The sequence below is a fragment of the Monomorium pharaonis genome, chromosome 8 (genome assembly GCF_013373865.1).
Source record: "Monomorium pharaonis isolate MP-MQ-018 chromosome 8, ASM1337386v2, whole genome shotgun sequence".
NCBI classification, from domain to species: Eukaryota; Metazoa; Arthropoda; class Insecta; order Hymenoptera; family Formicidae; genus Monomorium; species Monomorium pharaonis.
Genome location: NC_050474.1, coordinates 18,495,565 through 18,521,776, shown reverse-complemented (window position 1 = coordinate 18,521,776; position 26,212 = coordinate 18,495,565). Strand labels below are relative to the sequence as shown.

At 38.7% G+C, this 26,212-nt stretch overlaps 3 protein-coding genes across 3 annotated transcripts in view; all 3 read right to left on the bottom strand.

Moving 5' to 3' along the window:
* LOC105833168 overlaps positions 1 to 26,212 on the bottom strand; it is a 448,328-nt gene that overhangs the window by 380,911 nt on the left and 41,205 nt on the right. The gene's annotated exons all lie outside the window — the stretch shown is intronic.
* On the bottom strand, positions 602 to 3,739 carry LOC118646953. Its single transcript, XM_036290922.1, has 3 exons — positions 1,619 to 3,739; positions 909 to 1,486; positions 602 to 795 (listed from the first exon to the last, which is right to left on the bottom strand). Exons 1-3 carry the CDS (start codon positions 2,301 to 2,303, stop codon positions 679 to 681), a joined length of 1,380 nt encoding a protein of 459 aa, XP_036146815.1. The 5' UTR covers positions 2,304 to 3,739; the 3' UTR covers positions 602 to 678.
* LOC118646961 lies at positions 3,907 to 6,170 on the bottom strand. The gene is made up of 3 exons (XM_036290948.1): positions 4,774 to 6,170; positions 4,094 to 4,635; positions 3,907 to 3,989 (listed from the first exon to the last, which is right to left on the bottom strand). The coding sequence occupies exons 1-3, from the start codon at positions 5,447 to 5,449 to the stop codon at positions 3,936 to 3,938; spliced, it is 1,272 nt and encodes a 423-aa protein (XP_036146841.1). The 5' UTR covers positions 5,450 to 6,170; the 3' UTR covers positions 3,907 to 3,935.

Genomic DNA, 26,212 nt, shown 5'->3' with positions numbered 1-26,212 from the left:
CCGTGTGCCTATTAATACTCCGTACATAAAAAAGAATAACAGTTTTCTAACACTTTTCCTCCTGAAGAAACAACCATCTTTCCTGATTTCCGTTGAACAACAGTACATATATATTATAAGTTATACATTATATATAATACTTCAATAAATAAATTTAATTTATCTAAATAATCTTCCCTAATGTAAACCAGTAGATACACTGATATAGATCTATCCCTTATCCTATGAGCTAAAAATACATACGCTTTTCTTACGTTTTCTTCTTTCAAATCCAAGTATGAAAACAAAAGTTTTAATATTAAAAGTTTTACAACGATTTATAAATTTTTCTGACCTTCTTCTTTAATTATTAAATTTTAACATTTAGAAAACTATTCGATAATTTGCAGTGCAAATTTAATGCAAAGAAACACAGCTTTAAAATTTAGACAAGCATTAGTTGATACACTGAAAAAAAATTTCTTAATAATATCAATGTATGGCGTTTATTTACTAAAATTCATTGACACAATAAACTTTTTGTTAATAGTATAAATGTTACATTGAATCTTTTCATTAATCGTAAATAAATTTATTAATATAACGAATTATTCTTTGTTACAATAAATAAAACGTCATAATAATAAAATAATTCATTGGACCAATTTTAATAAATATTTCATTAATAGAATGAATATTTCATTGGAATATATGTAGAGTTTTGGTACTGTTCAGTGTACTGTTAATAACTGCTCCCGCAGTTATATTTAGTTTATAGAATCGAGTAAGGATTGCTAGACAAGCCAGGATCGTAAACTAAAAAAAAATTTTATTTCATTTAATCGCATCGAGCAATATTATTTACATTATAATTCGGAAATAGTTAACTTTACTTAAATTTAAATGAATTAAATAAATTATATACTTACTTTAACGTACGTTAATTTAATAACGTTAATGAAGTTATTAACTTCGAAGAAATTGCAAGCTATACGACGATGCTGCAATTGAATAGAAAAGTCATTGATCTCATTTCTGACACAGTCCAGGTTTTGACTCGACCATTCTCGGTTCGGATATTGACGCAACAAATTTTCCATGGCGACGTAATTCAGATTGCTACACGAATAACATCTTTGCTGGGTGCCTAAATCTTTCATCGGCAATCGTACCTCTAGATTCAATTGATTTCTTGTCTCATTTAGTGTATCGAGATTCACAGATTTACATTTTAATAGAATCCCACATATAATTATCCCGGTTTTGTCAAACTCCTGATAAATGAGTTTGCAAATCCAATATGTCACGTAAAATTGCATGATATACATGATCAAAAAGAAAATACTTTTTAATACATCTATTTCCTTATCATTACACATCGTGCTAGATTGAATCATCTCTATCATCTCGAACACTGCCAATCCAACCGTGTCGACGCAGTTTATCGAAACAATGAAAAGATAGAAACCATGAATATCGCTTATCATGACGACAAGATCACAAATATCTGCGTAACAGAATTAAATAAGTCACTATATCTTAATAACTTCGCAATTTATCCATAAATTCAATTAAATTACATCTCGTTTTATACAAATATCAAATTATAATACAAAAAACAATATCCGCAAAAACTTACCGTAATGCATTTCTCTGATGCATTTAATCTTGAATGCGATCCGTTTTGACGTACCAGATAGCTCATCCATCTGGCCCAACAACTTGTTTATCATTTGATATCTGTGATACAATATATAGACGACAACGTCAAAAACAAAGCAGTTGATCGTCGACTGAGCCAATATGTAGTAACTCAACAAGTCTTTCTCCACAACAGACGAATATATAAAGTTATACAGGGCGTGAACAAACAGCAATAAAGGACAGCAAGTAAAAGTCACGATAATAGCTACAATTTCCAGGATTTTTAATGGCTTGATATTAATGTGTGTTTCTCTTTTGATCTTCTGATCGACTTCCTTTATTTTGTCCATTAGCTTCGACCACTTGTCATGATGTTTGATTCCATGATAAATGTAGTAATACGACGACACGTGGTAAATTATGTTAATACTTAGTGCAATTACACCGCAGAATTCATTAAATTTATCTTTCTTAGAATCCGATGCAAAATTATAGAAGAGCTTTATGAAACTAAATGTACACAAGGCCAGGTGAACAATACGTATAATTATTGTTACAATCTTGGGCCATTTTCGCGGATGTGCAATGCCGACGCCCAAGAGCCAGGAGATGTACACTATAGGTTGTAAATAGTGTTCTATCGACAGTGAATTGTCGTCTGGCATATAGATCTCCACCATTTTCGTCTCTTATTTTCTTGCTAATCGATGCGTTTTGCTACTTACATTAAAGCTCCTCTCTGTATAGAATACTTTGTAGAAAAAAAATATAAGTTTTTTGAAAGCGAAACACTTTTACCCGTGTCGTGAATTCTTTTAATATTTCACGTAACGACGAAGAACGGCGTATTACTTTTGCACTCCTGCAATATTAGATGGTGTGCCATTATCTGTTCCTCCCCATAAACGTAACGCAGTTTTAATAAGATAAATGTATCTAATAAAATAAATTAATTCAATTTTCTAAGTATTAAATGTAAATAAAATAATTTGCACACCTGGAGGAATGTCGATGGCACGAGCTCGTCTTTATGGTAAGCCAGTCACATACATCGTCGATTCTCTTGATTCTTCATTACAATAAAACATTTGTTCTGTTTCTCATATCTCAAATACTCTGTATGCCCCAACAAGGTTAAAGTAAACCAATAATGTATTGATTAAGTTAATTATATATTGATACCAAGTAGCAAGTTAATTTGACGTGAATGTGTTATTAAATATGTCACTTTGATATTAAAATGATGTCAGTTTGTTATCCGAGTAGTAGGTTCTTTATTGCAATCCTGCTCGACACCAACTAACGATTCACATTTCGATTTGAGAGCCGCCTACTCCATTTTCCCTTTCATGTCTCAAATTTTCTCTCTCTCTCTCTCTCTCTCTCTCTCTCTTTCTCTCTCTTCTTCTTTTTTCTATTCTTTCCATATAATTATATCACGCTTTTACGTTTGACTATTTGTAAAGTTTTTCATGTGTTTGTTAAAAGTTGCCACAACGTTGAACAAATTACAGTTGAGTTGTCACAATTAACGTTAGATACGTAACAAAGTTATGTAAATTGTAACGTATGATTTCTCTCACAGTTTATATAAAATGGCCCATGATTTTTTTCAGGGTAAACGTTTACGTATATATTTTATTAAAAAGACGAGAATTAAGTTGCGCACCTAATTTTAAATTTAATATGTCATAAATATTTTTTTAATATTTACAATAAATTAAAAAGATGCTTAACTTATATGAACATTTATTATTAAAAATGTTAAAAAATTTTTAAGAGTAAGTTAATAAATTTAACACAAAAGAATTAGATGTTTGTGAACTCAAAATAAATGTTTCTAACAAACATTGTACTGGTTTCTGCGTAAATTTTATTAATTTAATTATTTCAACGTTTAATTATTTTTTTAATTTTTACAATTATTAATATTAAGAATTAAAAAGTACCTACACTTCGAATGTTATTTTGAGTCACAGTTAAAATTCTAAAACTTCTGTATACTTGTGACATACAACGATAAAAATGTCCTGAGTAGAATATTATATATTCTACTCAGGACCAGGGTTCTAAATAATGCATTACTTTTTGTAATGCATTACAGTTTCATTAAAAATATATTATAAGTTATTAAAAATATTTTTTTAATAACTAATGCAAAGATCCTTAATTACGCATTACTTTCTTAATAAGTAATGCGATTTTTTTCATTACGCATTACTTTTTTAATAATTAATAAGTAAAGAAATAATTATTTATTAAAAAAATAATAATAATGCATTATTTTTTAATTTGCATTTTCATTACCCTGCTCAGGAAGAAAATTGAAGGAAGATTACCAAATATGTGACAGTTATCCCGATAAACTGAAAAAAAGTTTATTTAATTACTTCGAGAGCACTTTTCCACTGCAACTCGAAAGTAGCTAATTTTACATAAATTGTATGACGTAAATAAATTTAGTACTCACTTTACATAACAGATTATTATTCATTTCGAAAAAACCGCAGGCTGTAAACGATACTTGACGATGTTGCAGCTGAATAAAGAAGTCATTGATTTCATTTCTGACATGGTTTTGGTCCAGAAATTTACGCAAGAGAATTGCATTTTCCATAACATAATTCCAATTCTGACTGCTACTCTGATCAAAATTTTTCTCGCTGTCCGTGTATTCTAATGGCGGTCGCACTTCTGAACTCATTTGATTACTTCTGTCTTTTATTATATCAAAATGTATAGATTTGCATTTCAATGTCATTGTGCATATAATTATCTTAGTTTTGTCGAATTCTTGACGCACTAGTGTGCAAATCCAGCAAATCGGACCAATTTGTATGGCATATGTAATCAAATACATGACGAAGAAAGCAAATGTAAGAGCGTTTACACCTATACCAAATTTACTGATATGGAATAGTGAAATCGTGATCGTAAAGAAACAGTTTGCCGAGCAGAGAAGAAGATAAATACTGTGCATATCGTTCACCATAGCAACGAGATCACATATATCTGCAAAATTCATTATTCGACTACGTCTTGATATTGTCGCAATTTCTTTATAAACTGTATTAAATTATATCTTGCGCCACTCAAATTTATATTATCTAATTACAATAATTACAAAAAATAATATTTGCAAAAACTCACCATTATGCAATTCTCTGATGCGTCTAATCTTGAGCGCGATCAATGGATCATCAGATAATTCATCCAAATGGCCGATCAATTTATTTATTGCTTGATGTCTGTGATACAGCACATAAACAACAATATCGAAGACGAAACTGTTGATCAATGATTGTATTATTATATAGTATAGCAGAAAAATCATCACTCCCTCTATTGCAAATGAATCCTCAATAAAATTGTAGATCAGACGCGTGTACAAAGAGAAATACGCGAAAGTTATGAAAATCGCTATTGTTTCTATTACTTTCACTAGTTGATCATTGATGTACGTTTCTCTTTTGATTTTCCGATCAAACTCCTTTATTTTGTCCATCAGCTCCGGCCATTTGTTATACTTGATTCTGTGATAACTGTAGTAATATGCTGATACGAGGTATGTCGTATGGCTTAGAACAAAATTATATACAAAATCGAATCCTGATGTGACATATTGGAAAACATACATTTGAATTAAGTACAATAGATACGAACATAAGACCAAGTTCAGGATACATATGATTATGGTCACAAACTTGGAACATCTTCGCGGACGTACAACGCCCACACCCATGAACCAAGACATGTAAGATATTGGACATAAGATGTGCTCTATCGACGGCGAGTTGTCGTGTCCTGGCACATGAATCTCTTCCATTTTTGCTACCACTTACTTACTAATCGATGCGTTTTGTTGATAACATAAAATTTGTTTTCTATATAGAATATTTTGTAGAAAAAGTACTGAAGTTCTTTTTTTGAAAGTAAAACACTTTTACGCGTGTCATGAATTCTTCCAATATTTCACGTAACGACGAAGAACGGCGTATTACTTTTGCACTTCTGCAATATTAGGTGGTGTGCCATTATCTGTTCCTCCCCATAAACGTAACGCAGTTTTAATAAGACAAATGTATCTAATAAAATAAATTAATTCAATTTTCTAAGTATTAAATGTAAATAAAAAAAATAATTTGCACACCTGGAGGAATGTCGATGGCACGAGCTCGTCTTTATGGTAAGCCAGTCACATACATTGTCGATTCTCTTGATTCTTCATTACAATAAAACATTTGTTCTGTTTCTCATATCTCAAATACTCTGTGTGCCCCAACAAGGTTAAAGTAAACCAATAATGTATTGATTGAGTTAATTATATATTGATACCAAGTAGCAAGTTAATTTGACGTGAATGTGTTATTAAATATGTCACTTTGATATTAAAATAATGTCAGCTTGTTATCCGAGTAGTAGGTTCTTTATTGCAATTCTGCTCGGCACCAACTAACGATTCACATTTTGATTTGAGATGTGCCGTCTGCTCTGTTTCTTCCCTCCATGTCTGAAATTTTCTCTCTCTCTCTCTCTCTCTCTCTCTCTCTCTCTCTCTCTCTCTCTCTCTCTCTTTCTCTCTCTCTTTCTTTTTTCTATTCTTTCCATATAATTATATCACGCTTTTACGTTTGACTATTTGTAAAGTTTTTCATGTGTTTGTTAAAAGTTGCCACAACGTTGAACAAATTACAGTTGAGTTGTCACAATTAACGTTAGATACGTAACAAAGTTATGTAAATTGTAACGTAAGATTTCTCTCACAGTTTATATAAAATGGCCTATGATTTTTTTCAGGGTAAACGTTTACGTATATATTTTATAAAAAAGACGAGAATTAAGTTGCGCACCTAATTTTAAATTTAATATATCATAAATATTTTTTTAATATTCACAATAAGTTAAAAAGATGCTAAACTTATATGAACATTTATTATTAAAAATGTTAAAAAATTTTTAAGAGTTAGTTAATAAATTTAACACAAAAGAATTAGATGTTTGTGAACTCAAAATAAATGTTTCTAACAAACATTGTACTAGTTTCTGCGTAGATTTTATTAGTTTATTTATTTTAATGTTTAATTATTTCTTTTTAATCTTACAATTATTAGTATTAAAAATCAAAGAGTATCACTATGCATATTGACAGCTAAAGTTCTAAAACATCTGTATACGTGCGACATACAACGAACTGATAAAAACATCCTGGGTAGAATATATATTATTAATCTTCAGGAAGAACTTGAAGGAAGATTACACAATAAGTGACGGTTATGCCGATAAATACCCATGTTTATGCTCAATATTTTGATAATATAAAATTATTTTTATTAAGTATTCTTATTTTTACTATTTTTATTAATTATTAAGTATTTTTATTAAGTATTTCCTCTTTAATCTCGATAGCATTACGTGCTTTACATTTCAGTAGAACAATACACCAAGTACTATTAAAAAATAATAAGAGAAAGTTTTTACATTTTAAAAAACTATATCCATTATAGCAGGGTTTACCCTATGACTCGAAGATTTCGCGAATTTTACGGTGACATGTTCCGCGCGCAAGAGACGATGGTTTCAGGTTTTTCCTCAAGGAGGAAATTTAGCGCGACTCACTGCGATTCCCTTGATGCGGAAAAGACAAACGAAATTTCGCGAAACGTCTCTTCCGTCTCTCGCGAGATTTTCGCAGCGGGGAAGCGGCGGAGAAGGATTGCCTTAAAAATTAAAGTCGAAGCGATTCCGCGGCGCACGTTTGTACAAATCTACCTTCATACTTTCCGTCGCCCGGCGCATCATTTCAATTTCACCTGCTGATCTTATTTCATCAAGCTCGAGATCAAAGGGTCCTTTGGTCCGAATCGAGCTCCGGGGACTGGAAAGGCAAGACCTTGCCTTTCGTTTAATTTCAAGTGGACTCCGCCTCTGGGATTCTAATTTGGCGGCTGAATGGCCAAGACGCGCGATGTTTCGAGAGGGAAAGAGGGGGGGAAAACGACTCCCCGCTCCGAATTTGTGCTAATGAAGGATCCGCTCCAAATTTACCGGAGGATTTATAATCGCGGAAAAATATTGGATTCCCCGGCGTGCATTCAGCCTCGAGGGGAAGGGAGGGGGAAACAAAAAACAATGCCCGTATATCTGGTCCGCGCGCGCGTCCCAATAAAAAAAGCATTACGCACCGCGCTCGCATTTTACCGCGGCCGCACGTAACTCGCGTGCGTTCCCTTTTACGCCGCGACCGTGCGCGGTTCCGCGCGAAACAAAAACCACCCTCGCATACGCGAAAATCCACACGCCAAGGCGCGTGCCCGGCTGAACGTTATTGCGTTCCCGCGGACGTTATTTGCTTTTGCGTGAAAATAAAGAATTAAGAAAAATCCCTCTCGCAAATCAGTGCGCTCGACCGATGCAAATTGCGCCCTAACCGGGGTACGAGGGACATTCGTCTAAGGGACAAAAAAATTAATATAGTTATATTGTATTAAGTTTCGCAGTTATTAATACGCGCGCGTTCAAAATTCCCTGATGATCCCCCGTTACAGGGCCGCCGGCAGCTTTATGCCACAACACGGTAATGTCGGTGCCGCGTAACAACATGAATTACACGACGTTATCTTGATATATCGTAACAGCGTTGCCCGATAACAGCGTTTAGCTATAAATAGGTGACTTTCGCGCGGAACGATTTTCGCCGGCCCGCGCGCGCGCTACATTCGATACACGTTGTTTAGGACGGGAATTAAATCATCTCCTGGAATCGCGATTGGATTCGATAGCCTGGTCGAAATTTCGCAGGAATCTTTTCCCTTTTTACACACACACACACGTACACGCGCGCGCGCGTGATACATACATTCATGCTGTATCATCGAAATAAAACGCCGCGCGCCAATCCATGTAATCCCCGTTCGATTTCATGGATTTGCAAAGGTTACAATATTTGGCCTTACACAATTGATGGCAATCCCGCTGCAGCTTTGTCAAAATATCGCTGAAATTCCGCGAATGTTTGTAATTTATAACACGCGCGTGTAAAAAAAAAAACCGACAAAGATGTCACTTAATTTCTCACATTCGTGACAATCTTATTTTGTGATCAAAATATTACGTAATATTTTGTACGTGGGCCGCGAGACGCAGATAACTGAAAGTGAAATAAAAAGTATTTTGTAAGCGTAAATTATGCCATCATTTGTACGTCGCTTAAACATATCGTTTAATCATATTTGTAGCATTGTTGGTTGAGATAAGATCAACCCTGTGTTAAAATGACTCCAATAAGAAACCTTAATTATGTTATTAAAATGCAAGTATTGATATGGAAAATTAATGACTCTAACGAAAGGGTATCGGTGCACGGCAATAAAAAAAGATATTTTTCACGCGCAGCGTTTTCTGCCTGCCATCGATATTCATGATGCTTTATTCGACGCAAAATGAAATCATTTTGCGAAATCGCCATTCGGTTTGAAATCGTATCGCATCAACCGGAATTGGATTTATTATTCCACATATTCGTATATCTACCGTATTTAAATTAGCGAAGATCAATCGAATATGGCCATCATAGGTATATTATTTTACGCCGCGCAACTAACGGTATCATATTTTTTAATAACCCGACCACAGTATCGCCATTTCTCTTTATTGAGTTAAATTAAAATACAATTTCGCAGACGGAAATAGCTTTAAATGGAACAAGTATTATGTGAATAATTATTTTTCGCCGCGAGAATTAACGACTTTCGTATATAAATGCCGTTTGTAAGATTCCATTCAAATCTCTGTTCCCTTTACGGATCTCTCTCCATTTTTAACCTCATTTACAAAGATAAGATAATAACAAGGTAAATTTATCTGATCGAATAATCAAATCTGATATCCCGTATTTAAAATATGCATTCGTTGCATGTAATACATGCAACAGATTTAATACTCAAATAAATGTCAATAATGTTCAAACGTCCGAAAATAAATTTTTACTAATAAATTAAGAATTCTCTATTAACGTAAGATTGATTGCTGATAAAAATGAGGGATGCTAATATGCATTCGTTCGGCGAACAAGCAGCGTCGAGCAATGCTTGATGATCGCTAATCTCGCGTCCCGCCCCTCGTCTCTCTCGTTACACGCTCCATCTAAACGGAATTAAATCATCTGGATGAGTTCATGATTCGTGGCGCGCGCGCGCGAATCTGGCGAATCGGGCACCGAATTGGATAAGCTTTACTTTTTCATAGTCGTATCCGTGATCGACCCGGGCGGCTGCCCTAGCCCGCAAATCAAACGCGCAAATCTCGTTTTCGCAAATCGATCCCCCCACCCACCACAGCCGATCACTCCGTCCTCCCCCGCCTAGTCCATATACGAGAGTCCCTGTCGTCCGACACCTACCCATTGCGCCTCTTTCTCGCTCTCGCTTTATCTTTTTCCCCGGCATTTTCACGGCACGTGTTATTTTATCTACTCTTTTCCGTTCCATCGCGATTGCGTTCTCGTCGGAAAAATTGCTCGCGCCAATAGCGAGCGGGAGAAAATCGCGCGGAATACAGACGCAGATGTTATTGCACGAAATGTCTCGAATTTTAACCGACGCTTCATTTGACCGACCAATTCCTTGGAACTGATGCGTTTATTCGATCAGAGATTTGAAGTTTGATAGAAATTTTTAATTGCGTGCAAGAAGAATGGTGAAATTCTTTTCACAGAGAAATTTGACTTGTAGTTATTATATTGCGCTTGAATTTTAATCTATTCCGATAAATGTTTAATTGTTACATATTGTTATAAATTATATTTTCTTATAACAAGTATTTATAAATGTTTATTTATTACGAAAAGCAGTGCTATTTTAGGTTGATTTTAAACGTAATCAATTTTTCTCATGCAACAGTAATTATGAAAATATTTTATTTAGGCATTAAATATTTGTATTTATAAATAATAAAATAAGAACGCATATTGAAATTATATTGCAAATTATATTGCATACGTTTATAATTGGTTTGTAAAAGATAATAAGTATTTATATAACTCATAATTATTACAAATAAGCAGCGTTACACTTCAATTTTCAAATTTAATCTCTTAAAATTTTTACTTCTTTCGTGCAATAATTGTTAATATAATAACATTTTATCGGTCCATCAAATATTTATATCGGCAAATAATAAAACAAGTTATCAGAACAAATTGTCAATATCGATATCAACGATTAAGTTATAAAATATTTAAATTATTTCTTTATGTGTATACTGTTATTTGGCAAACAAAAAATATTGTGAGAATTTTCAAGTGATGAATTAAGTATCTGGTTCCTTGTGCAAATATATACATATATGCTATGTGTATGAATTGTATAACGTATGTATAAAATTTCCATATGCAGAATCGTTGAATAATAATTATGAATCCTGTTTGTTCAAACATTCGACAATAATTAATTATGTTTGTAAACATTGCTGGACCGGTTGCGCAATGAACGTCATTAGAAGAATGCATATTTGAGATTGCCAAAATCATGGAACGTTAACCATAAAATTCTATCATACATCTGCTGTAAATTCTCGATTTATCACTAATTTGCTTCGAATTAGGTGAAATGTTCAATAACGTACGTATTAGCGGTTATAATATAAGATAAAACGAATTGGATTATTATTTTACTCTCGGTCGTACAAACAGTCATTTATAAAAGAAATATTGATATTATTTTGATAATGTACAATAAAAATGTCTTAAGAATGAAAAATTAAAATCATGTTACGATTAGTACAAAAAAAAAATGAAATATTGGTTTAAGAAAACGTACGATAAAGAAGTAATAATTAAGTTTAGCACTATAAAATAATTTATTCAAAAGATTTCAAGATTGGCTCCCTCGATGTTACCTCGATACAGAATCACCTCATCATTTCCGTCATAAATCCCGAGAGCCGAAATACACGACGCTGCGGCTTTTCACGCTTCTTTAGAGCATCGAATGGGGCTCTTCGCTGCCTCGTCAGATATTCGGAGAGTTCCATTCGGAGGAAACTACCGCCTGATTGCTGGGTTAAGCTCTATCGATATTCACCCAGTCTGTTCTATCATCCCGGCCGGTATTATTCAGAGGAAACAGCCCGGAGGGATTCGTGAGAGAGAGAGAGAGAGAGAGAGAGGGGGGAGGGGGGGGAGAAGGAGAGAGCCTCGGTTGAGGGGATAAAGGAGGTAAGGGGAGTGACGTTGACGTAAGTCAGGGATGAGGCCAAGATTGACTGCGCGTCTGTAGCACTTGTGCCTGGAATTACCTCCGACAGGTGCTCCGAGCATTGCTAATATTATGCGGCGCCGCATTTTGCATGTCGAAGGTAAACGCCTTGCGCTAATTGCAATTTAATCAGGAGCAATAGTTTGTTATGTATGTACGGTACGTTTATCGCGTGTTAAATAACCCGCTCATGTAGACGCGCGAATTTTGTTCGACACGCCCGGCGATGCGGATTCAAGCGCGATTTTACCCCGAAAGTTAGAAAACACGCTGAATTCGCGATTAATGATGTATTCGCCGGTCCAATATCGTCCGTCCGAAAATTTGTACGTGAATTTATCGTCAATTTTACTTGTAATAACGACGATTCATTTATATATTACGATTTACTCGGCGATAATGATGTTGAACAATTAGACGACCGTATTATCGAGATATTCCGCAGATATCATAATGTAAGCACCCAGAATTGAAATCCAAGCTTTCGGCAAATCAGAATAATCTTCATAAAAAATTCCATTAAATTTTCCTAAATGTTGTTTTAATGAAAAGCGGCAAAAGGGATTGAAGGCTATGAAATTCGTTTTGAAAAGCGTAGTAATTTTTATATATAATATTCAATATGTATTTCAATATTTAACATTCACATATCTCATCTGTTGCAATTTTTAAGAATATTGTCTTTCATGTTATTTATTATACAATTTTGTACAATAATTGTTAATAGAACAGAAAATTCGTATATATTTGTATACATATTGTAATTTTGCAACAAATTTTTAAGAGAAAATTCTCTCCGTGTAAACATTATTTCTTTACATTCGAAATTCTGGCAATTTTTTATATCTCTGTTAGTTTAGTATGTGGAAATAAATTTGATTTTTAAACGCACACTTTGAAAATTATTGTTTTTCAAAGTGTGCGTTTAAAAATCAAATTTATTTCCACATACTAAACTAACAGAGATATAAAAAATTGCAATTGCCAGAATTTCGAATGTAAAGAAATAATGTTTACACGGAGAGAATTTTCTCTTAAAAATTACCCTGAAAATCGTGGTAATTATAAGACAACGTAAACTTTGAAGAATTTTACCATACTTTTAATAAAATTTACTAAAATTTATTATAATTTAGTAAAATTTTAGGAAAATTTGGTCAAGTTTTAGTAAATTTTGTTAGAAGTATAGTAAAATTTACAAAATTTTGCCAAATTTTATTAAAATTTTAGTAAATTTTGTCAAAAGTATAATAAAATTCTTCAAGATTTACGTTGTCCTACAATTACCACGATTTTCAGGGTAATTTTTAAGAGAAAATTCTTTCCGTGTACAAACTACATTACGTCCAAATTAGTCACATATCCTAATCATTAATTATTGTAATAATTCAAATAACTGTAGCTCTAAAAACGTCTTATAAAAGGACAAGGGGTCTCGGACATCCAGAAAAAAAGTCTTAAAAACCATCTTTAAGACGTGCTTTAGTTAACTCCTAAAGACTTTCTTTAAAAGATACTTTTTTTTCAAACATGCTCGTTATCCCGGCGATATTATCCCCGATGTTAGCGACATTATCTTTCTTCTCGAGCGAGCGGCCACGCGGTTTCGGGGCCGTAACGGGTGAGACACAAAGGGCAAAACGCGAGCTGTCTCTGTGTGTTTTTCTTTTTCACGTACCCTTGCAATATCGCGATATTGTGGTATCGCCGCGCGGCGTCCACCCGGGGAAGGAGCGCAAGATGGTGGGAGGGAAAAAGAGCGAAGCGGGTCGGGCAGGGAGATTGAGGGCCGCGTAAAAAAAAAAGAAGAAGGGAAACACGGCGAAACTGCTTCTCTCCAACTGGAAGTTTACCCATCTTGCGACGAAACTACTCCGGGCGCGATCTGTCGCTCCCGTTTATTCCTTCCGCGCTCGGGTCCGTGCCCGCGCGCCTTTCCCGCCTCCATCCTCGACGAGGGTAGTCCCTCTCCTTCTCCCCTTCCCCCCTCGCAGTCCCGTTTCTCGTCTACTTTCACCAGGTTGTCCTCCTTTTTGCCCGTTCGCGCAGGCACAACCGATCGTTATTCTTTCATTATTCGCGGCTAAATGCTGACGATTTTCCCTTTTCGATTTACCTCTTTTCTTTTTCTTTATCGAGGGTGAATGTTCTCTCCTGCTTACCCTGGCGGAAAAACGGGTTTCTGGAATAAGCACGTCGACCGAACGTCGTCGACGAGTAATCGGCCGCGCGAAACTGTATAAACGGCCGGCTCGAGTGTCACTTATGCCATCGTTAGAATAATGACAGCGAATGCCTTCGAGGATGCACTCGAGGGGCGAAATAGCGAGCGGGACGGAGAGGGGGGGAGGGGGAGGGAGAAAATTTCGCGACGCGAAGTAAGTAATGTAAGAAGCGCGCAATTGCCGTAACGATTCCGCGGCGAATTCCGCGTAATTTCCCTCCCCTCATCCACCCCTTTCGATAATAGCCGGTGACGACTGCCGAGAATCGCAATCAGCTAAAAGCGACGGGCGCTCCTCGAGCGCAAATGCCAACCGTTAATCGCCATTTAATATAAACACTAATGCCATTCTTCATATCGAAATACACGAGGCGGATTTTCAAGCTTGACGCCGCGCCGCGCGAAAACTCCCCCCCTTCCCCCCTCCGCGTTATTTTCCGCGGCCTTAAGTGAATGCATATAATTTCGGAATGTCACGGAAACGTCATAAAGAAAAGGGGGATTAATGTCGAAAATTAATTTCAGCGGAAAAATTAATTTCAAAGGGGGACACGAGGCGAGAGCAATTTCTCGCGGGGCCGCGGTTACACGCCGACTCCCATTACGTGAAAGGGCACTTTACGGGACATTATCGCGCGCCAGGACCTTATGAAGCGTAATTGCGGAAAAAGGAATATTTCTGCTTTAATGCGCGACTGCGAAACGCGACGCGACGTTTGAAATGATTTCATAATTCATAAACGGCAAAGCGCGGAATAAAGAGTGAAGGGGGAGGGCAGGTCTTGGGTAAATCTCGTTGCTTCGGTAACCCCCTTTCTCCCTTCCCCTTACCCTCCTTTCCGCCGTGTTTCCTCCTCGTCCTCTCGTGTTTCATGATATACCGCGTTTCAGCCGCTAGAGGAGCGATATATCGTCGCGGGCGTTACGATGATGTGGAAGGAAGCGCGAGGAGAAGCGGCCAGAGCTATAAAAGACACGACGTAAAAAGAACTCTTGCGTTCTCTCGCGTCGCTGTAAAGGAACTTTTTAACAGGCGATTAATGCGCTAGGGGTTTTCTTTTTGCTGAGGGTATTACCGATACGCCTGGCTTCGGTGCATCGTCCCCTTTTTTTTTTTACCCCGGGTACGGGAATTTCGCCGATGAAGCTGGAAATAGCCCCACGGTAAATTTCGAAATAATCCCGGAATTATTAGAGCCTCGAGCTGTAATAACTATTTTACGTCGCGGCATTATCGACTGTAAACTGGCCCCGTTATTTTTTTCCAGCAGAATATAAAAGAAGGAAAAAAAAACTGTAAATTGGAAATCGCAACAAAAGTAGAATGTCTTGAAGCAGTCTTAAATAAGTAACGGCACGACCTTATATATTTTTTTTAAAACTTATGGGTGTGTAAAGTAAACTTCATAAATTACGCCTGAATGCGTAGCTTTAAAAATTAGATAGAAAAAAACTTTTCAAAAAACGTCACGTTTCTCAATGATGTTCAGCAGTTATAAAAATGAAATATGATTATGTTTTTTGAGCTCGTATGATTTTATGGAATCATACGGATTTTATGGAAGGTCGCCAGTATTGGCCTTCCAAAGCGGCACCTCTTTATTTCTCAGTTAGTAAACATTAAATTGTATCAACACTGATAAATAATCTGCTTCGATAATAAAAAGAAAATAAAAACCTACAGTTTAAACGTTGGCTTTTTAGAAATAAAATTTAATGAAAACAAATTTAATCTAACTTTTATAGTCGCGTAAATATTGTATTTTGCAAAAGGTACACTGACAGAAATGGATACTGATTCAAATAAACAGTTATACATATTTGCATAGTGCTAATGACGGTTAATGAAAAAATAATCTTTATTTAAATAATATTTATTTTGAACAAACAACATTTTCTAAATTATAAAAAATATTACTTATTTAAAATAAATATTATTTATTTTTTATAAAATTTGTTATTAGTATTTATTTAAATAAAATATCTTTCTGTCAATATATTTGTTTAATCAACAAAAATGTTTTACGTCAAAGTAAAAAGATTTTAGGAGTCCTCATATCTGGTAAATATGCTGTATAAATGACTCATGTTAAAAGGAAAAAAAGAAAATACACCAATTTTGGGACACAAATTTGTTATTTCGTTTTCGTTACGAAAATATTACAAAATTCAAACTAAAAAATTTTTAAAACCGTTATAACATCTGATAGAAGACACTTTGTAGTTTACATTTGTTTTCAAAGCTTTATTTTTAACTTTTGTTTAAAAAATACTCAAAAACAGGTGCTCGCACTGGTGACTTTTTTTTTTACCAAAACGAACGCAGAAATCACACACTTCTGCAATGAGAATTGTTGTTCCCCTCATAGCTCGGGCACGACCGTTATTTCGAAATTTTAATTTATGAAAAATTAACTCCAGATTGATTAAAAACACTGCAATCCAAATTAAAATTATTGCAGCGGCTTGAACGCAGGCAGAATGCCATGTCACGGCATGTACGCGACATACGGCAATATTTTTCCGCCCGACCCCGCGTTACATTTTACGCGACTTCATAACTTATTTTCTACGCGTGTCGACCTCGAAAGAGAAAGAGAAAGAGAGAGAGAGGAGGGAGAAAAAAAGACAAGAACGGAGGAAATGCGAAAAGCTACGGAAAACGCGTGACGGTGGCGTACGCGCGCGCCTCATCTCGCGGGGGTTGTGTCTATCTGCGTTTAGAAAACAGGATCAGTGTAATGAGAGAATCTCTCGGCTACGCGTTACAACAGCGCGGGACGGTGGCCCCGTTATTATTCAAATTACACGGCGCTGCGCCGTGGTTGCCGGCGACGGTGAAATGAGTGTAACCCGGGCTTTACACCGGGCGACCGTCACCTGCGCATTTTCCGACGAGAGTATGAAAAATTTATCGACACGCACGTAACCGTTGATCTTTTATGCGGTTACCCTATCTCTCTCTCTCTCTCTCTCTCCTTTTCCCTCTCCCCGTATTTCCCGTTAATGGCCGCGATGCATTTTTATCGCGATACAAAATCCGCGCATTTTTACGCTGCGCGAACAGTGACTTGATAACGACACATTAAACTACGCGAGATACGGGCTGTATGAAAAATACAGCGGTTGGTTCCTTGTCGTTTTAAATCACGATGCAGGGAATAATGTCGCGCGATCGCTATTTCCGCATCAGTCAACGGGATAACAGCGCCTGGATAAAACAATGTTTTTTTTTTTACACGGTAAACATAGTACATCCGTGGCATGTTTTGTGTAAGTTCAAAAATAACAAATAGTAGAGCGTGGGAGAATCGTAAAAAATAATTATCAAGCGAAGACAATTGTCACGATTCTAAACGCCTTACGATCGCGAGGGTCGTACGGGATTTACAAAAAAATCGCCGCACGCGATGCCGAAAACCGACAATTTCAACTGATTAACACCTCGCGCGATACGCGGCACGATTTATCTCCCGACCCGAAGAAAATGTTCTCGTTCCGGCGGTGGATCTTAAATCGTTGTCGTCTCCGCCGCAATCGCGATCGAGGAACCCGAGCGGCGGCGGCGGCGGCGGCGCCGGGAAAGGCGTGAAAGACGGACGGCGAAACTCCAGGTGTGGGCATGGCGAAGGGGAGGAGGCAAAAGAGACCGAAAGAAAAAGAAAGAGAGAGAGAGAGAGAGAGATCGTATATATTCGATACGAGATATCTATTACACAGTTATAGCGGTTCGCCGTTTATGGAGCTATACTTCACGCGGAATTGAGCTCCGGCCCGTTCATTGTGTCGATCACAATGGACGGATTATAACGGCCACTGAACATCGGCCATCTCTCTCTCTCTCTCTCTCTCTCTCTTTCTCTCTTCCTCCCTCCCTCGCCACCTTTCCTGCCGTCCTTCGCTCGGTCCTCCCTTCACCTCCCGATTTCTCCCTTTCGCGCGCCGGTGCAACCCTCCGCTTCACACGGCGTGCGGTCCCTACGTGGATTATAACTCACTATCGGCCCGCGTCATCAACGGGATCCCAGGGAAAAAGGGAGGAAATCCCAGAAATCGCCACGGGTCGTGGAAAAGGGCTGAAAAAGCGCCGGGGGATCGAGAAATACCTCCGCTCCGACGGACGGCGCGGTTATTGCAGCCGTGAAACAATGATCGGCCGAATCGAAGGTGTCAGATCGCGCGACAAAAGCGTCATTCTATCTCTCCCGCCTTGTGATGGAAATTTACGGCGGGCGTCGGTACGAGCGGACACGATTGAACTGCTCTTCATCGGAGACAATAAAGAACGGTCGAGGGACGCGCGTCCCTTCAATTTTAATTCTCATTTCAAAACGTCGCGAGCCCGTCGGTACGGAATGTAAAGATAAAATTACGCGAGATCCGCGCGTGGTTACGCGACGAAGCGGCCGGTACTTTAAGGTTTACAACGCGCGACAGCGTCGCGGATACACCCGGTCGCCCGCAGTGTGACGCAAGTGCGTTATCAGCACGCGAAATTAAGATTTATATACGGGTGGACGCGGCGAGATAAAAGGGGGATTCCCCACCTCCGAAATTCCGCGCGCGGAACGCGAATTCCTTGCCGCGTCCCGATGCCCGCTCCTCCGCATTCCTGAACCTTCAAAAAAAAACAAAAAGGAAAGCGCGCGAAGACTCATACCGGCGTTGTAACGCGCGTCATCCGCCCCGCCACTTCTCATCCCCCCTTCTTCCCCCCGTGCGCCCCATGAACACACGGGGCTTAATGTCCTGTATCAAGAATGACGGGGCTGGCAGGTGAGGTACGACTGGCGTCCTGGAACGCCGGTTTGAGGACAGTTCTCCTCCCCTTTCTCCCCTCTTGTCCCGCACCTCGTCCCTGCGCGCCCCCCGCGTCTTCTTTGTCCGGCGAGTTTTCGCTTGTCAATAGCACGCGGTGGTCGAGTCTGTCGGCTCGCTAAAAGAAGAGGATTGATGGTCCCTCATATTTAAAAAGGGAGAATACCCCCTCGAGGGAGGACAAGCAGGCGGGGGAGGAGATCGGGGGGAAAAAAAGCGGATTTCCTTCCTTAACGAAGCTTCGTCGTTATATGCGCCGGCGACGCCCGTTCTTCATCGGGCTGGACGTCACCGACGCGACGTCGGGGTTCATGATCGTGCTTGAATAAATTATTACAATAATCGGCTTACGTCGTTATCGAGACGCTCTTGATAAATTAAAGCGTCGCCGTTAAAATGACTATGCGATCGAATCGCGTTAGAAAAGCTGACAAAGTTTTAAAACATTTACAAAACGCTTTTTGTCGATACTTGTCTTCTGTCCGTTATTTGGCCAACATTGTTTCACTTGAATCGAGAGATTTTATTTTTTCTATATATTTTAAAGGGATGGTAAATGTATACCCGTGTCCGCAAGCATACTCTCGTTCAGTCGCTGGCATTGCGGAAGAATGTACGCAGGTTTGAATTAATTATTCGGGGTAATTAATATGGATGCCGCGAGCTTTTTCGTGAATAAAGATAATTGACAATGAGCATACCACGCGGGGACGATATATTTAAATATCCCGAAAAAGAGCGCAACAGGTACGAGCCAATGGATAATACATGGTCTTCTTTTCCATTCTCATTAAAGCTCTCGTTAAAGTAATTAAATCCTACTGTCAATATCGCTCATAGAAAAATAAATCATGTTTTAACAGAAGATTAGAGAATTTATCTTTCCTCTGATTATTTTAAATCGAAATAAGATGGCCTTCTTTATCTTTATCAATGTAACGAAGGAGGAAATTCTTTTCGATTCTTGTAGGCTTTTATAAGTTTATTATACATATATTAAATTATCCGTACTAAAAATTTAATATTATATTAATTACCTGTATTTATTATTATGTGTAATTTTAAAAGTTATTAGCAATTGAATGAGACACTACAAAAACCATGATATTTCGATTCTGAATAACCTGAAACAGAAATTCGGAACAATTTTTATTCATAAATCGTTCAAGAATAATTTTGAATTTTCAAAAATTGATATTTTTTACTCTGTTGAAGATCGATTTATCTATAAAGAAAACCAATTGTGTATTTAAAACTAATGTTATTTTTTAGTTTCTTTTTCAAAATTTATACTCTTCTATTTATAAGTAAAATTTTTTAGGATTTATGTTTTGGATCTTATTCAAAGCCAAAATATTATATACACTACATTTTTGTAATGTCTCGTTTCAATATCGTCATGTATAATTTTAAAATTAATGAATGTCTGCATACTAAATTTTACTAAAAAATGTTCAACATATGTATAATAAATATCTATGAAAAAGTCTGTGAAATTTCGTGGCATAAATTTAAAAAAAATCTCAATAAAGCTTTCTTTATTAGATTTGTAAAGATTTTATAAAATTAAAATTAAATTTTAGCATCACAGAAAATATACGTTTATTATGTTTCTCAAATCTTTTTTTAGCCCTTCATTACAACAATGTGTTCCAAGGGGACATGTAATCTAAGATTAAAATTAAAATTTGTATTCTTGCATCTCAAGAGAGAAAGAGAAAGAGAGAGAGAGAGAAATTTTATGCTAGAGCAATCAAGTATCTATATAGTAGTAACCAGGTCGCCCAGTAGTAAAATCGATCGTTTCGTTGGCATCTGTCCCGAGGGGGACACAAAAATACTGGTGCTTTCGGCCAGACGGGCTATTCGAGGATCCCGTTCATGGGTCCCCGAATAGCCCGGCCCCATCTTGCGTATTACGGGTCAGTGGCTCATCCGTAGGATCCGGAGGATCCGGTCGACGGCGGCGGCGGCGACGTAGCGTGGGGTATTATTAATAAGGCATCTGTCTAGTTTTGGCACGTTTCAGGCGAGTTACGACGCGCCGGTATGGCCGCCAACGTATTAAGACATAATGGCGTACCACGCCGGTTCCCCGTTTGGCAAAGGCTCAATCCGCTTCTCCCCGTCCGTCTCGCTTTTCTCGCTTCGGTGATTCGCTCATCCTCGATAAACCTCGATTGCTCTTCAGATCGCGTTCATCGGCTTGCTTATAAAAGTATATCTCGACTTTTTATAACCTTCAGTTAACAGATAATTTCTCCGCCATGATGACTATCAGATCATGATGACATCTATGATTAACGTAATTTTTAATTAAGTTAAAACTGATAATACATAAATCTCGTAATACAGAAATTTATTTCTTTTGACAACACAAATATATTTTGCCTGCCTCGGGAACAAGTTAATCGAAGCTTTTTAGAGATTTTATATTTTGTATCAGCTGTCTGCGATTGTCGTGATTTTAGAATAAGTTAAAACATGCAAAAAAGAAAGAGCTGAAAGACTCGCTTCAAAAAACAGAAACCAATTTTGTTAAATTATTTCTTTGGATAACACAAATACGTTTTGTCTGCCTCGGGGAACAAGTTGACCAAGCTTTTTTTCCCGAAAAGGGGAGATGTCTTTATTTGTTTATTTATGTTCCACGAGAGAAATATATACCGATATGGTACTTCGCTTAATTTGAATTTCCGCGGTCTGACCAATACGGCGTGTACTACTGCCAGTTTCCCCTATTAACAAAATACAAGTGCGCGTAATCCTCCGCGCGTCGGATAGCATTTTTCGAAACAAGCCCCACCGCCGAAAAATACGCAGGGTAAATTTGAATACGGAAAAACAGAAATTCGTTATTATACTTTTGCCCCCCACCCCCCTTCCACATAGGGAAATCGCGCGCAAATTGGTTTCGCATTCGCGGCTGCAGTTATGGCGATATTTCGAAATAGAATAAATCACGTGCAAACGCGCAATCATTCGGCAGGTAAAATTGCGGTATCGAAAATTGACAAATTGACAAAATGAAAGGAACGAAAACGCCACAGAAGAAACAACAAGACCGTGTTGTTTGCCGCGTCTATCTGGGCGTATAAACGTGTCTAATTTTCTATCGCGCAACTTTCTCTCTCTCTCTCTCTCTCTCTCTCTCTCTCTCTTTCTTCCTCTCTATCTCTATCTTTTATCTTTCAGTCTTTCTCTCTCTTCCAAGCCGACTTCATTTATAAAAATAAACAGCCGTCGTTTTCACGCCGGGGAAAACGAGAATTTCTCATTACCAGGAATTTCGTCCCCGCCTCCGCGGCGCGTAATTACTCGCTCGACGATTTTCCCCGTTCATTTTTCCCCGCCGGCGAGAAATCCCCACCAAACGAGCACAGGCATTGACGGCTTTTATTATTTCACATATCGAGAGAAGTCGCGAGAGAGAAAGAGAGAGAGAGAGAGAGGGTCGAAAATCGCGCTTTCCCGGATAAATCCTTTCGCGACGGAAGATTTGATTTGTCTTCGGGTTATTTTTGCGGCTGTTGTTGCCGATTCTTTTTTCTCTTTTTGCTCCTTCTCTCCCTCCGCCTCTCTCTTTCTTGTCCGGACCTCTCGCGCTCTGTTTACACGGATCGGCCTTTCAGTGATCGGGTCCGCGGCGCTTTCATCAAATTGCAGGTGTCTCTCTACCCACGGCTCGATCTCTTTCTCTCCCGCTCCTCGGGAGATAGGGACACCCGTGTCGAACACGCTTCGCGACATTGTTATTCGTTTGGATTCATCAACGAATGGCTTCTGCGGTCCCCGCTGCACGCCGCCTCTCGGACGGTTTATTTTTTACGTGATTTCATGTTTTTCCGATGCTACTTAGTTTTCGTAGCATTTCGCATTTTCCTCCGGCGGGTATTTTCGTCGCTCGGATTTTCGCGGAGTGTACACAGTACATTTAACACAAAAAATATAATTTGTGTGTGAAATAAAACATGTAGAATCACATAAAATCGATAAGTACTGGTAGTACAACGCGCTTTTCCCGTCAAAGTTAAAGTGTAATTTGCTTCTCAAACAATCCCGTCTGCCAATTTTGCCTGTTTGTTGTTATTTGTGCGTACCGTAATTTTGTGGACGATAGCTTGATTTATCATAATTTATTGAAGGCACACCGCCATAACCTTCATCCCTGGAGCTGCACAATTAAACGCAACTCGCGTTCGAGATTAAATCAACACGGGTGTCAGTCAATTCGGCGATCCACGTCATCGGCGTCTCCGGTAACGCGCCGTTAAAGCGTTAGGTAGGTAAAAAAAAAAATGCACAGCGCGATGCCGGTAAAAAATTAATCCAATCGTGCGGACGCCGCGGCGTGCCGCGTAGCCTTCGATCGCGAGCGGCGGGAGAGGGAAGGGGGGACCCACATCAAATTCGTCGAATTCCGCTCTGGGGATCCGTTTGTCACGGACAAGTCAATTCGATCCCAATTAGGGCGTAATTGAAGGTCTGGCACGAGCGACGTTTCATAATTAGAGAGGACTACGAGCCCTTTCTCTCTTCGTCGCTTTGAACGGAAACACGCGTCCGTCGCGACGGCACATAACCGGCGGCGGGTCTTAAAAGGAATTAAATGTACTCGTCACCCCGCATCGAGAATACGTCACCCTCGTCGGTCGGTTAATCTGATAATTAATGAACGAAATGTATCAAATAATCACCGTGATTCGTCGGGAATTAATATAACCACGGTTTCAATCTGTTGCGCGACAATACGATCTTCTCGTTGAAGATGCTGACAATTGCTTCGTCACTAGAAGAATACGTAAGTTATATGTGCACAGCGTTTCCTGTAACTCATTCATTTAAAGATCGTCAACATTTTTTTTTTTAATAGAATGCTATATTTTCGCTAAAGTAGTAATATAGTTTGTTAAAAAAACAAATTCAATCACATTTACATTTTAATTAAAAGTTGTTATTAAATGCTTAAATTGTGAGATATTTAATAGAATGTTATTTGTAAAAACATGATGACATTACAAAGTGAATCGAAGTTGAACAAAGGTGATAATGGGGTTTTTGATCCACAAAAATAAATTCCAAAAAATATATTTTTTTGTAAACACAGTGTTTTGTTATTAAATTATGTATTTGTTTAAATTAAAGATAAAGTAATAGAAAAAATATATATATCCTTCTGCATATAGACTAGTATACTAAAAATACAATTTATCGAATTCACCCTGGAGATAATTTGACGTAGGTCGAAATGTTTATTATTTAGATTAATATTCCAATAAGTTTAAGCATTCAAAACTTCCTGCGGAAGGACAGCAATGGAAATTGGAAGGGGACAAAAATTGAAATAAATGTGGAAAGTAAAGTTGTGTGATGTACACAGGTCTAAAAGTTCATAAGTGACGATAAAACGCAATTCAAGTGTCCAAGTATCAGCCTCGGACTATACGTCTTCACCAAGAGACTGACGGCCTGCCATGTTTTTCCCGAAGCTCCACCTTCTTCTTTCCCCGTGTCTCAAGGACGAGGCGATATCGACCGATTCTTTTGCTTCGAGCTATCGTACCATCGAAAATGTTACAGAGTCTAATAATAAGATCTGTGCGTGCACGCTGGATTTTCTTTCTTTTGCCTCCAAAGAGCAAGGCGATATTAACTCTCCTAGCTTCGAGCTATCCGATATACGTTAAAAAAGAAAGAGAGAGAGAGAGCATAGTTTAATAACACACCCTTACAGTTGTAGGATAAAATCTGATACCATTCTCTTTCTTCTACATACGATATTGGCAGTCTTCGGATCAACGCGCGTCGAGAGGAACACGTTTCCCTCTTACAACAACGAAGGTACACGTCGTTATCCGGGTCGTCCCGAAACATTATGCAGTCACGATTACGGCGTGAAATCACGCCAGCGGAGCCGGAGGAGACTCGCGTGCGTGAAGCGTGTCGCTTATCTCACGCGCGATCCCCGTGCAAGATTCCAAGGCGCGAGGCCAGTAGCGGGAGAGGAATCCTGCAGCTTCCGTTAACGCAAACTTTATCCCGCGTACGTAGTGTAGTGAGACGATGGGGTGAGAACACGAGGGGCGGGGGGGTGTTCGTGAAAGTCCCTTTGAACTTCCGCGGCAGACCTCTGCACGCGCGCGCGTAGCGAATAAGTTGAAATGTAATCGCGTGGTGTACAGTTTGTGCTTTGTAACGCGAAATCCCTTCCCCCCCCCCTCTCTCTCTCTCTCTCTCTTTCTCTCTCGTGACCCTCGACTCGACCTCCCGACCTCGCGCCCGAGCTTCACGTTCAAAGAAGTAATTTTCTCGCGCAGCTCGGGAGCGCGATTCCACCCTCGACTCGTCGTCGTCGTCTTCGACTATGTGCGCGCGCGCGCGCGCGAGTCCATCGAATTTTAGTAATATCCGGACCGGTATATGACGTTAATTGGAGGGACACATGCATAGATAGTAGTAGTTCGTTTAATTAAATTCCACTTGGAATTCCACGGCTCTATTATGTACGCGAACTACAATGCATATTCAGAAGTACATTTCCATAAGTATAGCGCCATTAGAGGCCATCAAAGCCCCATCGGAAGACGACGGGTGGTGAACGGGATGGAGGGGGTGGCTGAGGTGCTCCTAATCTCTTCGACGTTTTACGTTACATTTCGAGTAACCCTGCAATAAATTCCGCGACGGATCTTTTTTTCTTTTGCGCACGACCGCATCCGCGCGACAGGGAACTTTTCTTGTATACCGGGCTTAATGAACCCGAGGTGCCTGAGGTCTAAGGTGCACACAGGCTGCAAGACACGCGAGAGACGCGCTTCGCCGGCCCAGCTCGCTTAAATTATCGCCGCGTACATAATATTAAATTCTAACAGCATGTTCGCGTCGCGCAACCATGCAACACGAGGGCGCTTAGCGATAAGAACAGACGCGGAATTATTACGCTCCGGATCACCCGCCTGTTCTCTCTCTCTCTCTCTCTCTCTCTCTCTCTTTCCTCTCCTTCTGCTTCGCGTCATCTCTCTTCGTCTCCCTCTCCGTGGAAATGGATCCGTTCGCGAGAAATGCCACCCTCAAAGCGATCCATAGGTCCCTTTAAACAACGCACGTTTCAGATGAGGCGCCTCGCGCGCGATTCCTTTAGTATGCATCCCAGCATCCCCCAGCGCGAGTGCGACGTAAGAATTTTGTTTGCGCAAGCAGACGGCAGATTTGCCGTCCCGCGTACGCTGCCGTTTAATTCCCCGCGCCATTATACGTACGAAGTCGCGCGCGGCGCGCGTCGTCCAATTTCTCC

Coding starts and splice junctions, on each gene's coding strand:
- LOC118646953 (XM_036290922.1), bottom strand. CDS start 2,303: ATGGTGGAGATCTATATGCCAGACGACAATTCACTGTCGATAGAACAC. Junction 1,487..1,618: donor CATCAGAGAAATGCATTACG/GTAAGTTTTTGC, acceptor TCTGTTACGCAG/ATATTTGTGATCTTGTCGTC. Junction 796..908: donor TTAAATTAACGTACGTTAAA/GTAAGTATATAA, acceptor ATTTTTTTTTAG/TTTACGATCCTGGCTTGTCT.
- LOC118646961 (XM_036290948.1), bottom strand. CDS start 5,449: ATGGAAGAGATTCATGTGCCAGGACACGACAACTCGCCGTCGATAGAG. Junction 4,636..4,773: donor CATCAGAGAATTGCATAATG/GTGAGTTTTTGC, acceptor TGAATTTTGCAG/ATATATGTGATCTCGTTGCT. Junction 3,990..4,093: donor ATAATAATCTGTTATGTAAA/GTGAGTACTAAA, acceptor ACTTTTTTTCAG/TTTATCGGGATAACTGTCAC.